Source organism: Rhipicephalus microplus, chromosome 2 (assembly GCF_043290135.1).
Source record: "Rhipicephalus microplus isolate Deutch F79 chromosome 2, USDA_Rmic, whole genome shotgun sequence".
Lineage (NCBI taxonomy): Eukaryota > Metazoa > Arthropoda > Arachnida > Ixodida > Ixodidae > Rhipicephalus > Rhipicephalus microplus.
Genome location: NC_134701.1, coordinates 289,281,825 through 289,301,879, shown reverse-complemented (window position 1 = coordinate 289,301,879; position 20,055 = coordinate 289,281,825). Strand labels below are relative to the sequence as shown.

At 46.5% G+C, this 20,055-nt stretch overlaps 2 protein-coding genes across 6 annotated transcripts in view; one reads left to right on the top strand and one right to left on the bottom strand.

Annotated features, from left to right (window-relative positions):
• Positions 1 to 20,055, top strand: part of LOC119177839 (uncharacterized) — a 355,504-nt gene that overhangs the window by 26,220 nt on the left and 309,229 nt on the right. For 2 of the 4 annotated variants that reach the window (XM_075882231.1, XM_075882233.1), the window contains exon 2: positions 17,971 to 18,098. The exons of the other annotated variants lie outside the window; for them this stretch is intronic. In XM_075882231.1, the coding sequence (XP_075738346.1) occupies positions 17,973 to 18,098 (126 nt within the window). In that variant the 5' untranslated portion in view covers positions 17,971 to 17,972. The remainder of the gene's footprint in view (positions 1 to 17,970; positions 18,099 to 20,055) is intronic. 4 annotated transcript variants of the gene reach the window in all.
• Positions 1 to 20,055, bottom strand: part of LOC119177850 (uncharacterized) — an 85,007-nt gene that overhangs the window by 13,943 nt on the left and 51,009 nt on the right. For both annotated transcript variants that reach the window (XM_037429046.2, XM_037429040.2), the window contains exon 8: positions 9,753 to 10,595. In XM_037429046.2, the coding sequence (XP_037284943.2) occupies positions 9,753 to 10,595 (843 nt within the window). The remainder of the gene's footprint in view (positions 1 to 9,752; positions 10,596 to 20,055) is intronic.

The window sequence follows — 20,055 nt, the reverse complement described above, 5'->3', positions numbered from 1 at the left end:
GCCCTCAACCACGGCCAAGCTTCCAAGACGCTGCGACGATGACTGACGCGCTTGAGGACGACGTGCCCGGTCCACTTCAGACAGGGCTCACCAGGCATACCACGCCTGCGGTGGAGCAATCTAGGGGGTGTTGGCTAGAGGCAGCCATCAATTATGCAGACCTGCACGCCAACCTTCGTACGCGGACTACCGGAGGTCATTACACGAGCACAGGTGTACCGTCCAATACTCCGGGCGAGCCCACGCTGACTGGGTTCCACCACCACCATTCCTCGGAGCCTTTGCCTCCGGACGGCAACAACCAGACGTGTGTCCACAATGCCAGCTCGTGTGTCACAACCGCGACGACGCTCATACCGCATAGGTGTCTACCACCCGTTACCCTACGTCGGCGACGACAACGTGCTTGGCGTCACACATTGCGGCAACTTTTGAGCCGCCCTGCAACGCAGCCACGAGTTGCAGTCACGGCCCTGAAGACGGCGCAGGCGCCTACTCGGCCTGTCCGACGCGGTGTCCCACCACTGGTCGTGTGCCCGACTGCCCACCGCGCACTTGGTGGTATTGTTGGGACACGTTCCTGCGGGCGTCGGCACGCCTGTCTATGCCGGCACGTCAGACGCCGCTCGACTTTCAGGTCTGTGTTGCGTCGACCCCAACGTCAGGGCCCGCACTGCCGGCCCTCTGCCGACGTTGGCAGCACGACCTCGCGACACACGGTCCACTCTCGGCCTGTCCGGCCAGGTCAACGTGAGACCCCTTTGTCGGCTACCACAGCGACCCGGCACTTCCTCCTTCGTCCCTTGCGCTTCTCCCAGAGTCGCCCACCGGAGACACACTGCTTACCGATGGCCCATAAACGTTGACAACCTGGACTTGCCAAATGAACACTTCATGGATTGTCGTTCATATATATAGCATTTGTCGCTCTCTTTCTTTTTTTTTCATATGCCTTCAAATTGCCCCGCCGCGGTGGTCTAGTGGCTAAGGTATTCGGCTGCTGACCCGGAGGTCGCGGGTTCGATTCCCGGCTACGGCGGCTGCATTTCCGATGGAGGCGGAAATGTTGTAGGCCCGTGCACTCAGATTTGGGTGCACGTTAAAGAACCCCAGGTGGTCAAAATTTCCGGAGTCCTCCACTACGGCGTCTCTCATAATCAAATGGTGGTTTTGGGACGTTAAACCCCACAAATCAATCAATCAATATGCCTTCAAATCGCGCAAAGCGCTAGGGGGGGAGCCCTGTAGTGCCATCATCACCATCATCATTTCTCAATCACCGCGCCGCGCCTCTCGCGCAGCTGATGCTTGCTCGAGCGGCGCGAGGATTAGAACGAGTTCACGCAACTGGTGCGTCGGACGTGGACAGCAACCGCGGCTCGGCTTCGGGCGTGGAATAAAGTTGCGCGATCGGCACGGCCCCGTCGGCTGCCTACGACGCCGTCTCACGTCTCTCTTCTCTCGCCGCTACACGATCATTGTATCGGTACCAAACTTGGTATGGCATAACACGACTGTATGAGGAGCATATTTCAGTATTCGTAGCATGAAGATTATTACATGAATGTCATGATTTACATTTCATGGTCCTGCAGCTCTTGCGGTGGTTTCGTTCACATGGCATGTTGCAAAACTGGTATGGTATGGCTGACTGCTTGGCGGACACAAGCGACAGACCCTAACATCAAAATCATGTAACAAGATGACTACATGCCACACTCAAGATGTGCTCGTGGGCGTTTCGCTACCTTCACATATACCAAAATTTGGTATTACGTGACGTGAATGGATGACAAAGGTGTGTGACTGGTGCATACATGATAATCATGAGATGCGTGTCATGCAAGATCAATAATACACGCGACACTCAAGGCGCCAATACACTTCGACGTGAGCAAGCGCGCGCGTGAGCCGGAATTCGTTTTATCGCGTCACGCCGGCGATGCAACGCCAGGTGCCGATATACCCCTAGTAGAGATCAGCATCTGCCCACTGACCTTCATTGTGGATCTGCATACCACATACTCGCAGGCGCGCTGCATTGCTTTGACGCATGCGCGTTTGAGCGCACATGGCGTCCCTCCGTCGCAAAGATAAACAGACGCACGTGGTGCTGTCTAAGTAACGTCGTCGGCGCGAAATGCAGCATGCCGCATTTCGCGCCGGTTGCCACCGAGCCGCGCCGACGGACGCCGGTCGTGCCTGGCGTCACACTATAGAGTGCTCGCGTTTTGCTGTCGTGGCGTCGCTGCGCCCAGCCTGCGCGCGCGTCAACGTTGCGTCGGGAGTATATGCTGGGCCTTTCATGACGCGCTCGCCACCGTTGCGCTATCTCCACATGTAGCAAATTCGGCATCACGGAAAGTGAATAGACGACGAAGGTAAATGACACGTCCAAACCTGATAATCATTATATGCGTTTCATGTAAAACATGACTAAATCCAACCCTCATAGCATTATCGCGGCCGTTTCACTAGTTCCACATATACCAAATTCGGTACTACGTGACGTGAATGGACGATGATTGTAAATGACATGTTTAAATATGATAATCATGACGTGTATTTCATGTGAAACATGACTACATGCTACGCTAATAGCATTCTCGCGGCCGTTTCGCTAGCTCCATATATACCAAAGTTGGTATCAGGTGACGTGAATAGATGACGAAGGTAAATGGAACGTCCAAACATAATAATCATGACATGAAAGTTATGTACGGCATAATTTGCCTCTGCTTCTTAAGGTTGTGCTGATTTTAAAGTGACCTATCACCCTTCCTCATTCGTGCTTTGCATGTGATCTATTCTCACTGTACGTGGGATCTGCCTTGTTTTTTTTTTAAATTGAAAACTACTCTCGAGACGCACAAAAAAGAGGAAAAAATTGGCGGATCTCACGTACAGTGGGAATCGATGATATGCGAAACATGAGTGAGAAATATTGATATGTCACTTTAAAATCAAAACAATGTTACGGGCTGGAGGTAAATGATGCCGTACATGATTTCAGTGTCATGATTACCATATTAGGATGTGTCGTTTACCTTCGTCATTTACTCACGTCACGTGATACCAAATATATCACATGTGGAACTAGCGAAACGGCCGCGAGCAATCTATGAGCGTGGTACGTTGTCACGTCCTTTCATGGCACGCGTGTCAGGATTATCACGTTTGCACCAGTCATATATTTCATCATTCATTGATGTCACGTAACACCAAATTTGGTGTATGTGGAGCTAGCAAAACGGCGGCGAGCGCATCATGCAGGGCCCAATACACTCCAACGTAGCGTTGACGAGCGCGCACGCTGGGCACAGCGACGCTACGTTAGCATAACGCGAGCACTCTATAGTCTGACGCCAGGCGCGACCAGCGTCCGTCGGTGCGGCCCGAGAAACCGGTGCGAAATGAGACATGCTGAATTTCGCGCCGATGCGTTACCCAGACAACACTGCGTCTCCCTCTTTTCGTGACGGAGGGACGCCGGAGGCGCTGAAACGTGCATGCGTCACAACAACGCAGCGCAGCTTGAACGCCTGGGAGTATATGGCAGGACCAGCGCCTGGTGTGGTAACGCCGGCGCGACGCGACGAAATGAACGCTGGCGAGCACGTGCACCGCGTCACGTGGAAATGTATTGGCGCCTTGACTATGGCATGTAGTCATGTTCTCGCATGACATGCACCTCTTGATTATCATGTTTCCACCAGTCACATACTTTCGTCATCCATTGGTGTCACGTAATACCAAATTTGGCATATGTGGATCCGCATGACACATACTCGCAGGCGCGCACCGCGCTGCATTGCTTTGACGCATGCGCGTTTGAGCTCACATGGCGTCCCTCCGTCGCGAAGAGAGGCAGACACGCCTAAACGGCCGCGAGCGCATTATCAGTGTGGCATGTAGTTATTTTGTTACATGACACGCATGTCGTGATTATCATGTTTGGATGTGTCGTCTGTTCGCGTGCTGTAATACCAAATATGGTATATGTGACGCTAGTGAAGCGGCCATGAGCGTATCATGAGCGTAGCATGTAGTCATGTTGTTACATGACACGCATCTCATGATTATCATAGTTGCACCAGTCACGTACCTTCGTCATCCATTCGCGTACTGTAATACCAAATTTGGTATATGTGGCGCTAGCCAAACGGCCGCGAGCGCATCATGAGCGTAGCATGTAGTCATGTTGTTACATGACACACAAGTCGTGGTTTTCATGTTAGCGAATGTCACTTTTGTTTTCCATGCAATCATATCGTACCTTACCAGTTTTGCAACATGCCATGTGAACGAAACCACCGCAAGAGCTGCAGGACCATGAAATGTAAATCATGACACTCATAACATACATGCCATGATTTTCATATTTTGACTAGTCAAATATGTTCTTCATACAGTCATGTCATGGCATACGAAGTTTGATATTGATACCAATATCAAAACGGTAAGGAGAACTAGAAGTCGTAGGCGGCTAAATAGATAGATAGATAGATAGATAGATAGATAGATAGATAGATAGATAGATAGATAGATAGATAGATAGATACGCCTTAAGTTGCCGAAGTTTGCCAAGCAGTGCTTCGCATTCAAAACATGGGGCACACTTAGGAATGTGCACGCCGAGGTGGCGCGCAAATGAACGCTTGTCAGACTCTACCACGCGTGGCAGGAGACGCAGAGGGGTCATTCCATGTGCCGCAGTTTAAAAGAAAAATCTAACAGCGTTGGCTTCTGTATTGTGGACATTATCAGTGCATTGCTCAAATACTAACACGTAACAATTATGAAGGTTGTCAGTTCCCAGTTGTCATGTGTACAACTATGCGTTCTTTTTGAGCGTCCTTCTTGCTGTAGCAGCTTGCTGAAAGTATGAAGCTGAATGTCGTTATTCAGGTGATATTCTAATCTCTTCATTGCTTCGTGCTAACGGCAAAACTGTGACTTTTCTTTCACAAAAGCATTCTTTCTTTGCGTGTGTCCCGAAAACTTCCGCTTTCCGGAATAAACGTTACCGGTTGACATCGCTGAACCAAGAAAATTACAAATATAACTCGTTAGTGCACCCGTTCATATTTCCAACTGCGGCCGATGTGGAGGTTGCCGGCTCTGCGAAATCGTGCACCGAAACAAGAAACCCCATTCTCGCTGCAACGAATGAATGCCGTCAAGCGTATCTTTATTGCATTCAGCGGCACTCACTCATATAGCTCTCTCTCTCTCTCTCTCTATCTATCTCTAATATAAAACCGAACAGTGTTTTTGGTTGATTAGTGGCTAGGCATCAAGTTTCTCCGCAGCTAAATATTTTTTTTTTGTTACTGGTTACGCGAGGATCAACTGCAGGGGATCAACTGCTACCATAGTGCTTCATAAAGAAAGCAACAGAATACCAATCAAGAAGGGTGTAAGGCAGGGGGACACAATTTCCCCAATGCTATTTACCGCGTGCTTACAGGAGGTTTTCAGAAGCCTAGAATGGGAACAGTTAGGGATAAGAGTCAATGGAGAATACCTTAGTAACCTGCGCTTCGCCGATGACATTGCATTGCTGAGTAACTCGGGGGACGAATTGCAACTCATGATTACGGAGCTAGACAAGGAGAGCAGAAAGGTGGGTCTTAAAATTAATCTGCAGAAAACGAAAGTAATGTACAACAACCTCGGCAAGGAGCAGCGATTCGAGATAGGTACTAGTGCACTTGAAGTTGTAAAAGACTATGTCTACTTAGGGCAGGTAATAACCGCAGAGCCGAACCACGAGACTGAAGTAACTAGAAGAATAAGAATGGGGTGGAGCACATTTGGCAAGCACTCTCAAATTATGACAGGTAGTTTGCCACTATCCCTCAAGAGGAAGGTATATAACAGCTGTATCTTGCCGGTACTTAGCTACGGAGCAGAAACCTGGAGACTTACAAAGAGGGTTCAGCTTAAATTGAGGACGACGCAGCGAGCAATGGAAAGAAAAATGGTAGGTGTAACCTTAAGAGACAAGAAGAGAGCAGAGTGGATTAGGGAACAAACGGGGGTTAAGGATATCATAGCTGAAATCAAGAAGAAGAAATGGACATGGGCAGGGCATGTAGCGCGTAGACAGGATAACCGCTGGTCATTAAGGGTAACTGACTGGATTCCCAGAGAAGGGAAGCGGGTTAGGGGGAGACAGAAGGTTAGGTGGGCAGATGAGATTAAGAAGTTTGCGGGTATAAATTGGCAGCAGCAAGCACAGGACCGGGTTAACTGGCGGAACATGGGAGAGGCCTTTGTCCTGCAGTGGACGTAGTCAGGCTGATGATGATGATGATGATGATGATGATGATGATGATGATGATGATGATGACGCGAGGATAATGCACATTTCAACGTTATTTTTTTAGCAAACGCACCTGCGACATCGCCCCGCTGCGGTGGTCTAGTGGCTAAGGTACTCGGCTGCTGACGCGCAGCTCGCGGGATCGAATCCCGGCGGCTTCGGTTGCATTTTCGATGGAGGCGAAAATGCTGTATGCCCATGTGATCAGATTTTGTTGCACGTTAAAAGCTGCCCCAGGTGATGGAAATTTTCGGAGCCCTCCACTGCGGCGTCTCTCATAATCATAGGGTGGTTTTAGGACGTTAAACACTAACATGTAAATAAATAAATAAATAAATAAATAAATAAATAAATAAATAAATAAATAAATAAATAAATAAATAAATAAATAAATAAATAAGTAAGCATCTGCCACGTTTTTCCTCATTTACGTGTCGTTTATCGGTTTCAATTTTTTGCGGTAATATGGTCATCTTAGACAAACCGTGAACACTGTCCGGGTTCATAAAAGGCGATTGCGTGAGAGAAAAAGAGGTGTGCTGAGTGCTGTGCTGTACGCCGTCATCATCATCATCATCGCCCTGTTGCTGAAGCATAGGAGGTGCAATAAACGTGTTTTACCCAATAAAAATTCGGGAACGAGTCACGGATGCCCAGCGCGCCAAATTTAGAAATCTGTTGGGTTCGGTTTCGGTCATTCCAAGGCTTCAGGGGAAAATACATGAAAACAACGCAAAGCGCCAGTTCGCACGAACGAAGTTGGTTGAAATCCAACGCTGACACCAAGAACACTCGTTCACTCGTCTACTCCGATGAGCGATGTGGTACCGCGAACGAGGTATTTGAGAAAATGTTTTCGGAATTCGTTGTGCGCTTTAGGGTAACCTGAGTGCTCACTGGGTAAACGTGCGACGCGATGCGCAAGCTGGCGAACATAAAGAACGGCTTTTGCATGTAGTGTTAAGTCAATTCGTCAAACAGCTTTTCATGGAATGCTTTTATCCTTGGGAAATCTCATTTGCGGGGTCTTAACTTTAACAGCAAAAAAAAGGCTTTGATTGGATCGATCGGAAAGGCGTTGCACTTCCTCACGTCTCCACTTATTTATTATTTCTCTGTGTGTCAGCGCAATTCAAGCAATAGTTTCAACAGATTTACAAATGACACCAGCAATGACGACGACCGCAACAATAGTAACGAATCACAATATCGACAATGACAACAATGGCAACAGAGTGTCGAAATTTATCTCTGCTCAGACGCGCTGCAGAGAAAACTTTATATGCAGTATATGCCCAATGCTTAAAAAGCTGGTAACTTAGCTGTTGGTTTAACACTGTCTTCGAACATTGGCGTAGCTATAATCACGTCATTATTACGCCTAAGTGTGGTACAGATGCAGCTTTAGGCTGTAAAGGCACTCCTACTTCTGTGTTTATTTTTGTCCTACTAGTTCCATATATAGGAAAAATTAAGAGGGTATACATTAGGAATGTCTAGAAGTAGACCTCCGCACCCTTATCTCTCAAAATTTTTCCTTTATTTGAATAGAGGTACGTATATCGCTTGATTTTTGTCAATAGGTGGCATGATATACGATGATTGATTTTACGTTAGTTTGTATTCTGCATGCACTTGCCCCGGCCGCCGCGGTGGTCTAGTGGCCAAGGTACTCGGCTGCTGACCGGCAGGTCGCGGAACGTTTTTGGTGAGAGGTTAATGCAATTCACAGGGATAAAGATCTGGAATAGTTTGCCCACTGAATTGAAGACATCACACAATGCTGCGGTAAAACTAAAAAATCAATTCTTGAGCAAGCTGTAAATGCTTCTTTTTCTCTTTGGTGGTAAGCACTTACATTTGTATAAATATACGCTGGTGAATCTTGTAAACCTAGCATTTTTTTCCTTCTAACTAAAACTTGTGATAGTTTGATGTTCTTTATGTATTTTAACTGATGTTTTTGGGTGTGTCCACGAAGTTATCTGTCATAACTTTTTGTATGCACACATGCAGTTTTGTTTGGTGTGGCCAGATTGTTTAAGAAGAGAAAGACTTCACTACTGTGTATATGTGTATATTTACAATGTCTGTATAGCTACATATGTATTATGTGTAATTGATATTTCGCGCTTCTGTCCATTACTTTTCTCATTGGACCCTACACTAGCCTCAGGCTATGGGTCCAATCAGTGTTTGTAAACCTCATGTGACAAATGATAATAAACGTTCAATCAAATCAAATCAATCAAATCCCGGCTGCGGCGGCTGCATTTCCGATGGAGGCGGAAATGTTGTAGGTCCGTCCGTGTGCTCAGATTTCGGTGCGCGTTAAAGAACCCCAGGTGATTGAAATTTCCGGAGCCCTCCACTACGTCGTCTCTCGTAATCATATGGTGGTTTCGGGACGTTAAACCCCACATACCAATTATCAAATCATCGTATTCTGCACTTAAAATTTGAACCCTTTGTGCCACTTCATTCGGTACTTAACCACAAGAAAGATATCGCGTATAGCAGAAGGGAGCCAACATAAACTTTTTTGTTTTATTCTGGCCACTTGAAGGAGTAGCAGTTAAATACGAGGACATCTGTGTACGCGCAGATTGCTGAGATGTGTAGACTTCAATTCATGCGCCGACTCCATAAACACGAGGATGCTTCCAACCAACCCGCAGATTTACTACGCTCATTTCACAGTTATACTGAAGTTAGTTGTCTTATAGGTACAAAAACGTGCTTCTAGGACACATTACAATAACCACAGATTATGGGTTTTCACAGTTGCTTTGAAAATGTGTGCTCTTTAACAAGATAAAAAAGCTGTGTACTTATGTACAGAGGGAATTTCTAAAACAGCCGCTCACCACGCGCCACGGAACACAATTGTCTTCAATGGCAGGTATAATGGCAAGCTTCACGGGCTTATTGTTGAAGCAAAATGAAAATAACCACTTCATCGACAAATGCAAGGAAGAAACATTCTTTTTTTTTTTCGCAGTTATAAAATTTCTCGCCAAGCTGCCATGCCCATTGAACCGTTCCGGGCGTTGATTAGCGTCTCAAAGGATCCTAGCTAAGCGGCAAAGCTGCTGCCTTGGTCAGTGCACCGTCGTTTTGAGCCCTATTTAAGTGGAAAGCACCGTCCGCGCAGAGGTCGTAATCCTTCTCGATAAAGCCTTCCTCAGCGTGCGCTGCTATACCCTTTTGTTTTCTTATTCCGTACGTTGTAAGCAAAAGCTCTCCACTCGGTAAAAGATGAGCAGATATTCTTTTTCATCGTTCTGACATAATTCTTTCGCTTTCATCTGAATCCCATTTTACGGCAATAGATCGCTGTTGTCTCGAAGCAATCTGATTGGTTGCGTGATGGTTTCTTTAGAAAGAAGAAATGCGACGATAACAAGTATAAAGTCGAGCTAACCGTTCTAGGCCGTAGTCCTCGGCTGGGCGCCTGCTTCGGTTTGCCTCGTAATCCTCGTACGAAGACCTGGGACTACCCGTAGACATCCGTTGCCGAGGGCGCACCTCCCTCTGACCGTAATCGTCGTGCTCGGGCTCCCACCTCATCGGCCGACGGGAATCGTTCCCCGGCTGTGGCCGACTGCGTCCTTCGTAATCTCCATCCCAACGATCGTAGTCCGTCGGTGAAGGCTGTCTGGCGGCTCTTTGCCTCGCCTCGTCGTAATCGTACTCTGATCGAGGCCTCGGCTTGTCTCTATTCCTGGACTCGTCCTGGCGGGCCACCTGTGCCCCGCCGTCTCCCCGCCTGAGATCCCCGACTTGGCGCCTCCTCGGCTCCGCAGCCCTGCGTGGTTGTTCATCTTCCGCTCTGGGGTAATACTCTTGCCGCTTGTCGTAGGGTGGGCTTCTGAGTTCGTACTCTTGAGACGGTCTGTGGACATCTTCCGGTGCAGAGGGAAGCCTGGAGCCCGGTCCGTGCATCTGGAAGCGAGACTCTCTGAGCCTGTCTCCATCTTCAGCAGCGGGTGTCTGGGGTCTCCCGGAAAAGTTCTCCGGGGAGCGCTCTCTGCGGGAATACTCCTGCATGGGGTAATCGTCGCGAGTGTCACGAGGTGCTCTTCGGCGATCACGTGCCTGCAGGAATTCCTTCTCTTCCCTCCATCCGTCACCCCTACGGCGCTCTTCTCTTCTCGGCGGTTCACTGTTTTCAACCCTGGGCGCCGCAGCCCGTGGCTCACAATTTTCTTTCGCATATCTGGGCTCCCTCGATGTTTCCTGGTTCCGCGCGTCCTGTCTCGGGGGCCTGTTAGAAGAGACAGCATGGTAAAATATGTTTTCGGTGAAGCATTTTCTAAATAATTATCCGAACAATGCACAACAGTGTACTAAAATAACGTTTAAGGCAATGTACTGAGCTGCATAATAGAAACTATTGACGAGACACAAGATATGCATGGATAGATTTGCTAATATTAAAAGGCGCTATTCGAATAAACTATCTTTAATTTTATAACCATAGAGCCAGAAAACCATAGCAATTTACATAGTTTTTATTGGCAATTAAAAATGTTTAATCAATTCTGCAGTCACGTGTTACGTTCATAGTTTAGTTCTATACAGTGGCAATGCGCAGAAGCTTTCTTTTCACCACTTGACTTCTATATATATGGACCTCTAATCGTTCCTATTCGTACACATCGATTGCAGATGTCCAAGATTGACTAGAAGAGCAGATAAAGTACGCGTTAAGGGAAGTGAAAAATTACAACCTAAGAATGTGGGAACACAGTAATTGGTTGAAACAACCAGAAAACTGTTGTAAATAAATTAATCAGAATGCGGTAATTATCATTATTCTTAATATTATTTAACTTACTTTGGGGATAACACGTATGCAGGATTTGCCTGCAAGGTAAGGCAAAAATACTTATTCCTTCTTACTTGGCCTTACCACAATGGGGCAGCCAAAGCAACGGATTTCAAAACAATAAATCATCTTTGTAACCCAATAAAAAAACGAGGTCATAATCATTAATACAGTAAGCATATAAGCACCAATGGCAGTAGTGACATGATACAAGTAACGAACATAGTGTAATGATGCAGTCACAGTCATAAGCAAAAAAGTCAAGAAAAACAAGACATTAATAATGAAGTAATTAGTTATACTAGTAACGTTATGATCTAGTTAAGATCTAGTTAACGTTATGATCTAGATCTAATTAGTTATACTAGTAACGTTATGATCAAGTCGCCGAGCCTCGTGATTATTGTTCAGTCATATTGGCAACTAAATTTTTACAACAGATACGCGTCCGGAGTAAGACACATGTTCATTATCAATTGTTTAAATTCTCAAATTGTTTTGCAGTATTTGATTATTTCCACAACAGTAGGATACATATTGCATAAACACGTAGTTTAATACTTCATGGTATCAATGCCATAGTTTGTCTTGGGTGTATTTGTTACTAAAACGGAACTTAGAAGGCTAGAATTGGGCGTGTTGGTACAACATGATTGAATCTGCATATCAGAAAACGACAAGAGGGTACATGATTGTGTTCCACGCATGGCTATTATAACAATAACTGTACAAAAAGTGAAGGCTTTCAAAAGAAATAAATTGTTGGAAGTTAAGCACCATAAGTCTTCTCTGTGCTCTCGTGCAGTTTACGCTGATATGCACTCCTAATGAAACTTCAAGTCATTTACTAGTCATTATCATATAATGTTGAAATTCATCATATTATTGTTCTGAAAGAATATATAGTCTGTCTTCACTGATTTGTTGTTTTACTTTAGTTGACTTTCGACCTCTAGGGGAATCGATATGAACCACCCTGTGTTGAAGCAAACCACGCTGGATGCGAAAAGTTGAAAAGTCTGTGAACAAGAGCTGTCGCTGAAGTCAACGTTTCAATTAGCTTTGCCTTTTTTTGTTTCAAGTAGCTGAAAAGGACAAGCCTATACGTTAGCTCCAAGGATACCTCTTTTTGTAAAATGTTCCATTCCTTCAAATGATTAAAATATGAACGAGAACACAAGTAGGGACATGAGCAACGGTAACATGCACGAACTACTAGGAGCTTTTGCCCCGCCGCGGTGGTCTAGTGGCTAAGGTACTCGGCTGCTGACCCACAGGTCGCGGGCTCAAATCTCGGCTGCGGCGGCTGCATTTCCGATGGAGGCGGAAATGTTGTAGGCCCGTGTGCTCAGATTTGGGTGCACATTAAAGAGCCCCAAGTCAACCAAACTTCCGGAGCCCTCCACTACGGCGTCTCTGATAATCATATAGTGGTTTTGGAACGTTAAACCCCACATATCAATCAATCAAATCAGTCAACTACTAGGAGCGTGCGCCGAGGTGCAAAGTGGTAAGATATACAAGGGGTGTTCAAGTGAAAATGTACGAAATGCCGTAACAACGTTACCATTAAAATAGATGCCCATGACGCTATCGCAAACTACGCGGGTCATTTAGAAGTGCGATTGGATACCCCGTAGCGGGTCGGCGCCTGCATGTGCATGAGAGTGGATGCTCCTATGAAAATCACCGTCCAGTTCACGAAGCAGCGCGTGTGATAACAGGATGGCGTTCACATTGCGAAATTCAACGACTGAGTAGCATCGAGACGTTATCCGATTTCCGACAACGTAGGGTGTTAAGCGGGCCACAATTCATCGCCGCATGGGGATCGTATACGGGAAAGACTGCGCGTCTGACGATTCCCCGTGAAAAGGGAGTGCCCGTTTTCTAGCAGGCCGTGATAGCTTGGTTGATGACTCGTGGCCAGCTAAATAGTTATCACGGTCGATCTCGTCAACGAGATTGGAGACATAGTAAGAAGTGATAGGCGTGTTCCATTGCAAATGTTAACAGTGAAAAACATATAAAAAAAACGAGAAAAAACATCTGAAATGAAAGCGCTTCAGCTTTGACGACGAACTCGAAAACACTCTGAGGGACTACTTTTTTCTGAACTTTCACCTTTTCTATTCTTTTTTTTCTAGTCTTCAAAAAAAGTCAGCTATGCTACTGGCAGTGCCCCCGTTCTTCTGGGCGTCCTTGGGGTTGTTCGGTCTGTTTTGATGAGGAAAGTACAAAACACGTGAAACATCAAAAATCAACAAAGAAGGGAACACGGGACCCACTGAGATATCCCCAAGCAACCGTCCATAATTGGATTACACAACATCTCTGAAGAATTCCAGGAAATTTAGAAGATCAAGTCACCGAATAAGTCACCCAACTCTAGAAGACAACCCCAGCCCAAAGAATATAGCATTCTTTCTTTCTTTTTATTTTTTCATTTACCTCCTGCTTTTTTTCTCATTTTATTTTTTCTCCTTCTCCTCGTTTTTACCATCAGAATTACCTGTTGGCTTCTGCCCTATTATTTTATTTTTATTGGTTGAAGCCCGATATACTTGAGGATTCCTAGAAAAGGAAAGCGGGTTAGGGGGAGACAGAAGGTTAGGTGGGCAGATGAGATAAGGAAGTTTGCGGGTACAAATTGGCCGCAGCAAGAACAGGACCGAGTTGACTGGCGGAATAAGGGGGAGGCCTTTGTCCTGTAGTGGACGTAGTCAGGATGATGATGATGATACTTGAGGTACGGTCTGCTGGGTTACTTTCATTTGCTTTTTTTTGCCCCACAATATTGTATGCGTGTGAAGGATTAGGTTTCGTCACAGCTACATGAATTATGGAAACGAAAATCTTTTGGCTTGTTCATCAATGGGATCGTTGTGCTCAAGCCTATGGTGTATACGTTCAGCAAAGCCTTCATTTTACCACATGTGTTTTTGTACCTATTCATTTGAACACCTCTTACTTTATGCGTAATTAAACTGCGCTTAGGATGAGACACCGGAGCAAAAGCAGTCTAACTGACGTATTGAAAGCACATCAACTTCCCTTCTTAAACAATGCGCGTGGGCACCGACAGTCATGACCGCGTGACCAAGTCCACTTGCCCACCAGGACTCAAGAAAATGCAGCTCTTGAAAAATACGCAGATGTATTGCTGACGCACGTATCTGAATAATCCGCGAACATTCCAGAATGCCACGTGCCCTTCGCTCGTCCTAACACCTTTTCGCTGATAAAAATAAAATAAAAATAAAATTGGGCTTGTACTTCTTCACACATGTGCTAAGAAGAACAGGCGCATTGTTTCAGGCGGTAAGGTTATGTGGCTTAAATAAATTGGGTAGTCTGCAAGTGATGATCTGACGGAAGCCCGTCTAGTCGGGAACTAACATTATAGAATGAAAAGGACACCAACCATAAAAAGAAAACACAAAAAAAGACGTTTCGGCTTCCCCGACGTGAGCCGTCTTCACAATGTTCGTCCTCGCATTCATTGTGAACAAAGCTTCTGTCAGGGAAGACGACACGTCTTTTCAATACGAAGCATTTCTTAGCGAACTTCGGCTACTTTGAGCGTACCTATCTATCTATAGCCGCTTTCGTTTGGATGCTCTCGTGGTCACCCCCTTGGCGTGAACGAAAATTAGCATGGGAGGGTAAGATGGTTTGACGAATGTGAAACGCTGTGGTGACGTCACAGAAGTGATATATACGAATAAAAGTCTACTACTGCTACTACTACTACTACTACTACTACTACTACTACTACTACTACTACTACTACTACTACTACTACTACTACTACTACTACTACTACTACGTACCTGCCTTTGTTTCAAATAAACTTTAGTTGCAGGTAGGCGCTTTTGGTCTGTGCAATTTACTGTTCTAGTGTCCGTGTCTGTGTGCGCGCTCTTATTCTGTTAAAAGATGAAGCAATACCAACTATCCGCGCTTGTGTTTCGACATTCTGGTGTGGCGTTTCTCGTAACATTTGTATCGTTTTAGGTGCGAAGCACCTTAGTGCCTCGGCTTGTCGTCGGCGTCTAATGTCGCCACAGTGTGTTCTATGCATGGTCGTGGTACATCATAAACGGCTGTGCGCGCCACTAAAATTGGCCAAGTCCCACTGCTCGTCAGCGGCCCACTAAAATTGACGAAGGCAGAAGTTAGCCCAACAGATAGCCGTTAGTGGAACACCATTCCCGGGCATGTAGGAAAGAAAAAGAAGCACCTTAGAGTAAGCTGCATTCCGACGCAGTTTTTAGATGACGTCAGTGGAGCGGAAATACCCTTGCCTACAGGCCTGCAGGTTTCAGACTTGGCACTGCCTCATAGGACACGGCATGCTTCGCCCCTCTTCATTTTGGCGCAGTTGGAACACTACACGCATCGCTCATCCTCAGTTATTTTATGAAAGTTTGACTCAGAATATTGAAGCCAAATATGGTAGGCCCACTGCGCACTTTGCGCGTCACTTAATTAATTTTTTCTTTCGATTTCCCCTTACTGCGTTTAGACCTAAATTCTATATGGGGACACATATTTCAGGTAAACTCAACACGAATGGAACCCGCATGAAGGATTCACGGACGGCAGGCTGCCAGATTATTGCGATGCGCTCCCTTTCCCCCTCACCCTCTACCCTGGGAGGCCGCGAATCGCTTCGGAAGGGCGATTGTTCCCTTGGGACGCCTGTAACCCGCGGAATTTCTCCTCCCCGCATTCCTTGCCAGTGGGCGTCGTCGCTTATCGCTGGCGGCCATGCAGGTCAACTCAAGGAGTTGGCAGATATAAGCTGAGATATGGAGCGAATAGCTTTCATGGCTTACCTGCTCCTGTGCCTTTGAGAAACGAAGGCGAATTTTGATGTTCATACAAACGGTGGAAACCTTTTCAATCCACAATAAAATTATTTACAGGGTTATAATTCATTCGAAATACCTGGAAACGCAGTATTTCTGCAATATCACCTGCCACATACGTGCTCACAGGGAGGGCGATGGGGGGGGGGGGGTCACCTAAGAAGGGGGGGGGGACGCAAAGTAAAAGGAAGAGAACCCTGCGACTCGGAAGGGGGGCGCAAAGTGAGCTCCTTATCATCATCATCCTCATCATCATCAGCCTGACTACGTCCGCTGCAGGACAAAGGCCTCTCCCATGTTACGCCAGTTAACACGGTCCTGTGCTTGCTGAGCTCCTTATACATTGACATAATATAGGGAGGGGAGCGCTGCGGCCAACGTCATGAACCCACTCTAATTTGGCCAACTATCAGTGTTACTGTCATAATTAGCGTTTGAAAAGTGTACCCTTGTCGCAAACACTGTTGCTTGCAACATTGGCCTTTTTCTCTCCTTAGGCAACGTCTATTTCAGATAAGACTGTCACACGAAACATCGCTCGCTATGTTCGCTTACAATATTCGTTCATATCTAGATATTAATCGGCTCGCGGGTGTACTTGTTTACGAAAAAAAAAAAAGCATCTGATAGTGTTTCACACCAGTAGCTTCTCCTTAAACTGTCGCATTGAAATTGAGGTCAACAGGTCGAATGCTGCAGCTTCTTAACCAATCACATTCAGTTTGTCTTTGGTAGTTTATCGTCTGTTGTATCTGTCATCACGTGTACGCGCAAGACACTTTTCTAGGACCTTACATGTATTGGGGAATCCCGTCAAACATTTTGTTCATTTTGTTTCGTATTAGCGTCATAGAACTAAATCAACACGTTTACCGTTCTGGGTAGGAAGTTAGGGGCGCAAGACTTGGCCAATTTCACAAACTTATCATTAACAGCTCGGCCACTGAGTCATCGCAAGCGCTCATCGCAGCACTCGCGAACAATTGATTCTCTCAAAACCCGTTAAGCACGTTCGCGATTGCGCCCATCTGCGACCCTTCTTTGTATAAAACCGTCGAGCACTCGAACTGTTCCACGTGGTGCCGTACTCGCATTCCTTCAATTTGAAAGGTAGTAATGGAAACGTAAATTTGTAGGATGAGTACTTACCAACTATAATCATTTAGAATGAACCCTTGCCAACTAGCTGAGTTCTTTGTCATTCTAAATTTGTAAAGTCGAACCCCTCGTCTATACCGTTTCAATCCGGAGAATTAGGTATTAACGAAAAAAATGAATGAATGAATGTCATCGATTAGCTTCTTTCAGCACCACTTTTTAACCTTAATATTGCAGTTTGCATTAAGCCTCGTATCACTTTATCCGCTTTTATCGCGCTACACTGTGACTGCCGGTTTCCTCGCTAATCAAAAGCAACCAAGCCTTTTCTGCCCGAAACCAATTGGTCTATTTGCATCAATACAGACACAAATCGCTTCCATTTCATCACAGATTCTACGTGATATCAAATATGCTGTATTGAACGTACTGCTGGGTTTTACGTAACATATCATCATTGTATAGTTACGAGATGCGTGATGAGAGAGTCTCTGCACTTAAGTTGACCGCTTCAATTTAGGTCGCGAACCTAAATTTAAGCACTCACAAGCCTTTTTGCAGTTGCAGTGGTCTAAGTAAGGAATTTAACGCAGTGCCTCTTGAACTTTGCAGTGCGTCTCCATAAGCTTTCAACTACACTGCCGTGAATGAAAACGTTGGAAGTATTATATAGCATTGAAAATGAAAAGCGAAGTATTCAATTGATGCTGTTCCGTTGCTCCGGTAACCTTTGGGAAATTACTCTCCCGGCTTCGGTGAGATTTTCTTTTTAGTGGCACATGTTCAGTGGCTAGTTTCACTCACATGTTCATTGGCTATTTGTAATGACATTCTTTCAGAAATGAAGGACCTTGCCGAAAACACTGCACACCATGCGTCGAGACGACGACATCCGCCCCCTTTGTCTGCAACTGAGCCCCGTAACCAGTTATCCACGGCGGCGGACAACGCACAGTGGATCCACATGGTACGAGCTAGTTTAGGGCGTTTATTACTACATTTCTATTGATATAATAATGCACACGCAATAATTGCCTCTGTAAAGTAATGTTATTTTCTGCAGAACTCTGTGACTGCCGATGAACTCTGACTCTACGAGACGGCAGCCACGTTTGTTTACAGCAGCGTTGAGGGCATTAATATGACACCCAACTATGGGGAGAGCGCAATTCTACAGTGTGCTCACATTTGCGTGCGACGTCCTAATAATAATAATAATAATAATAATAATAATAATAATAATAATAATAATAATAATAATAATAATAATAATAATAATAATAATAATAATAATAATGTAGTGAATAATAAAGACGTTGATACCATCAGACCAGCTGTCATCAGCACAAAAAAAAAGGCACGAGATCGGCGATCGAGCACCGTCATCTGGGTTCGCCTGCCTTCCTTTAGAGCTACCACCAGCTTGCTGAGTCCTTCAATAAACCCCCTTTACATTTGGTGGATCGTGCTGGGTAACTGCATCACCTACACCCTCGAACTCCGATCCCGCACCCTGCCGTCGACCATGCAAGTTGACGCTGCCCAACAGACAGCACCTCTCGCGGCTCCTACTTGCCCCGGCCCGGTTCACCAGCGAGACCCCCCGATCATTTCGGGCGCCGAAGACCAGGACGTCGAGGACTGGCTGTCGTCCTACGAAAAAGTCAGTGGACCAAACAGGTGGGATGACGCTGCTAAGGTGAGAACCGTCATCTTTTACTTGGCTAATGTGGCGAAACTGTGGTACACAAACCACGAATCCTAGTTCGAGAACTGGGCCACTTTCAAGCAGGCAATATCCTCGGTTTTCGGTCGCCCTGCCGTGCAGAAGTTGCGCGCCGAACAACGCCTGTGCTCACGGGCACAAGAACCTGGTGAAACGTTTACCGCCTATATTGAAGATATACTCGATCTCTGCAAGCGCGTCGATGCCGCAATGAGCGAAAGTGCCAAGATCCAGCACATTATGAAAGGTGTTGACGACGACGTCTTTCAAATGCTCCTGGCGAAGTCTCCTGGCACGGTGTCTGAAGTGGTAACTCTGTGCCAGAACTACGACGAATTGCGACGGCAACGAGCTCTCACCCGTCGTCCATTTCAGCCTAACCAACCACTCGCTGCACTGGACGTCGTACCTGACCACTCCCGCCTTCTAGCACAAATGAAAGACTTTGTGCGTGAGGAGGTCGCACGTCAGCTTTCCCTCCTGCCGTTTTGTCAGCGCCGAGAGCCCCCGCAGCAGCAGCAAGAGCAACCACCGACACCGTTAGCTCCCATGCTCCGACATGCACTTCATGACCAGATTGCCGAGGCTATGCCAGTGCCCTTTCAGCTGCAAGTTGTCGCCGCGCCTCTTACTTATGCTGACGCAGTAAAGAGGCATCAGCCACACCAGCCCTCGCCGTTCAATGGACTGCCGCATGTCACCGCTCCTACTCAGTCTTCCGTCGCATGGGCTCCTCCCCTCGCTACCACAGCCTCGACTCAGCCGTATGCCGCGTGGGCGGTGCCCCTTGCTGCAAATGCCTGGCGAACGCGCGATAACCGCCCGATATGTTTTGCGTGCGGCGGACCTGGCCATATCTCCCGATACTGCCGTCGTCGCGTGCCCGCCTACACAGACGTCCGACCACGAAGCAACTACATGGACCGACTACCTTTTGGTTATGAAAGCTCGGATCGTCAGTCAAACACGTCTTCCCGTGACTATCCAGCAACTTCGTCTCGTCGCTCACCTTCACCCAATCGACGCTCCTTGTCACCCATGCGTCCACGACCAGCCCCTCAAAATGAGGGAAACTAGCCGTCGCAGTTCAAGGGGCAAGAACTGCGCCATCGAAATCTTCAAGTCCTCGAACCTTGCCGTCAAACATCGTCGAAGTTTTTGTAGACGGCGCCCATGCATACGCTCTTGTGGATACCGG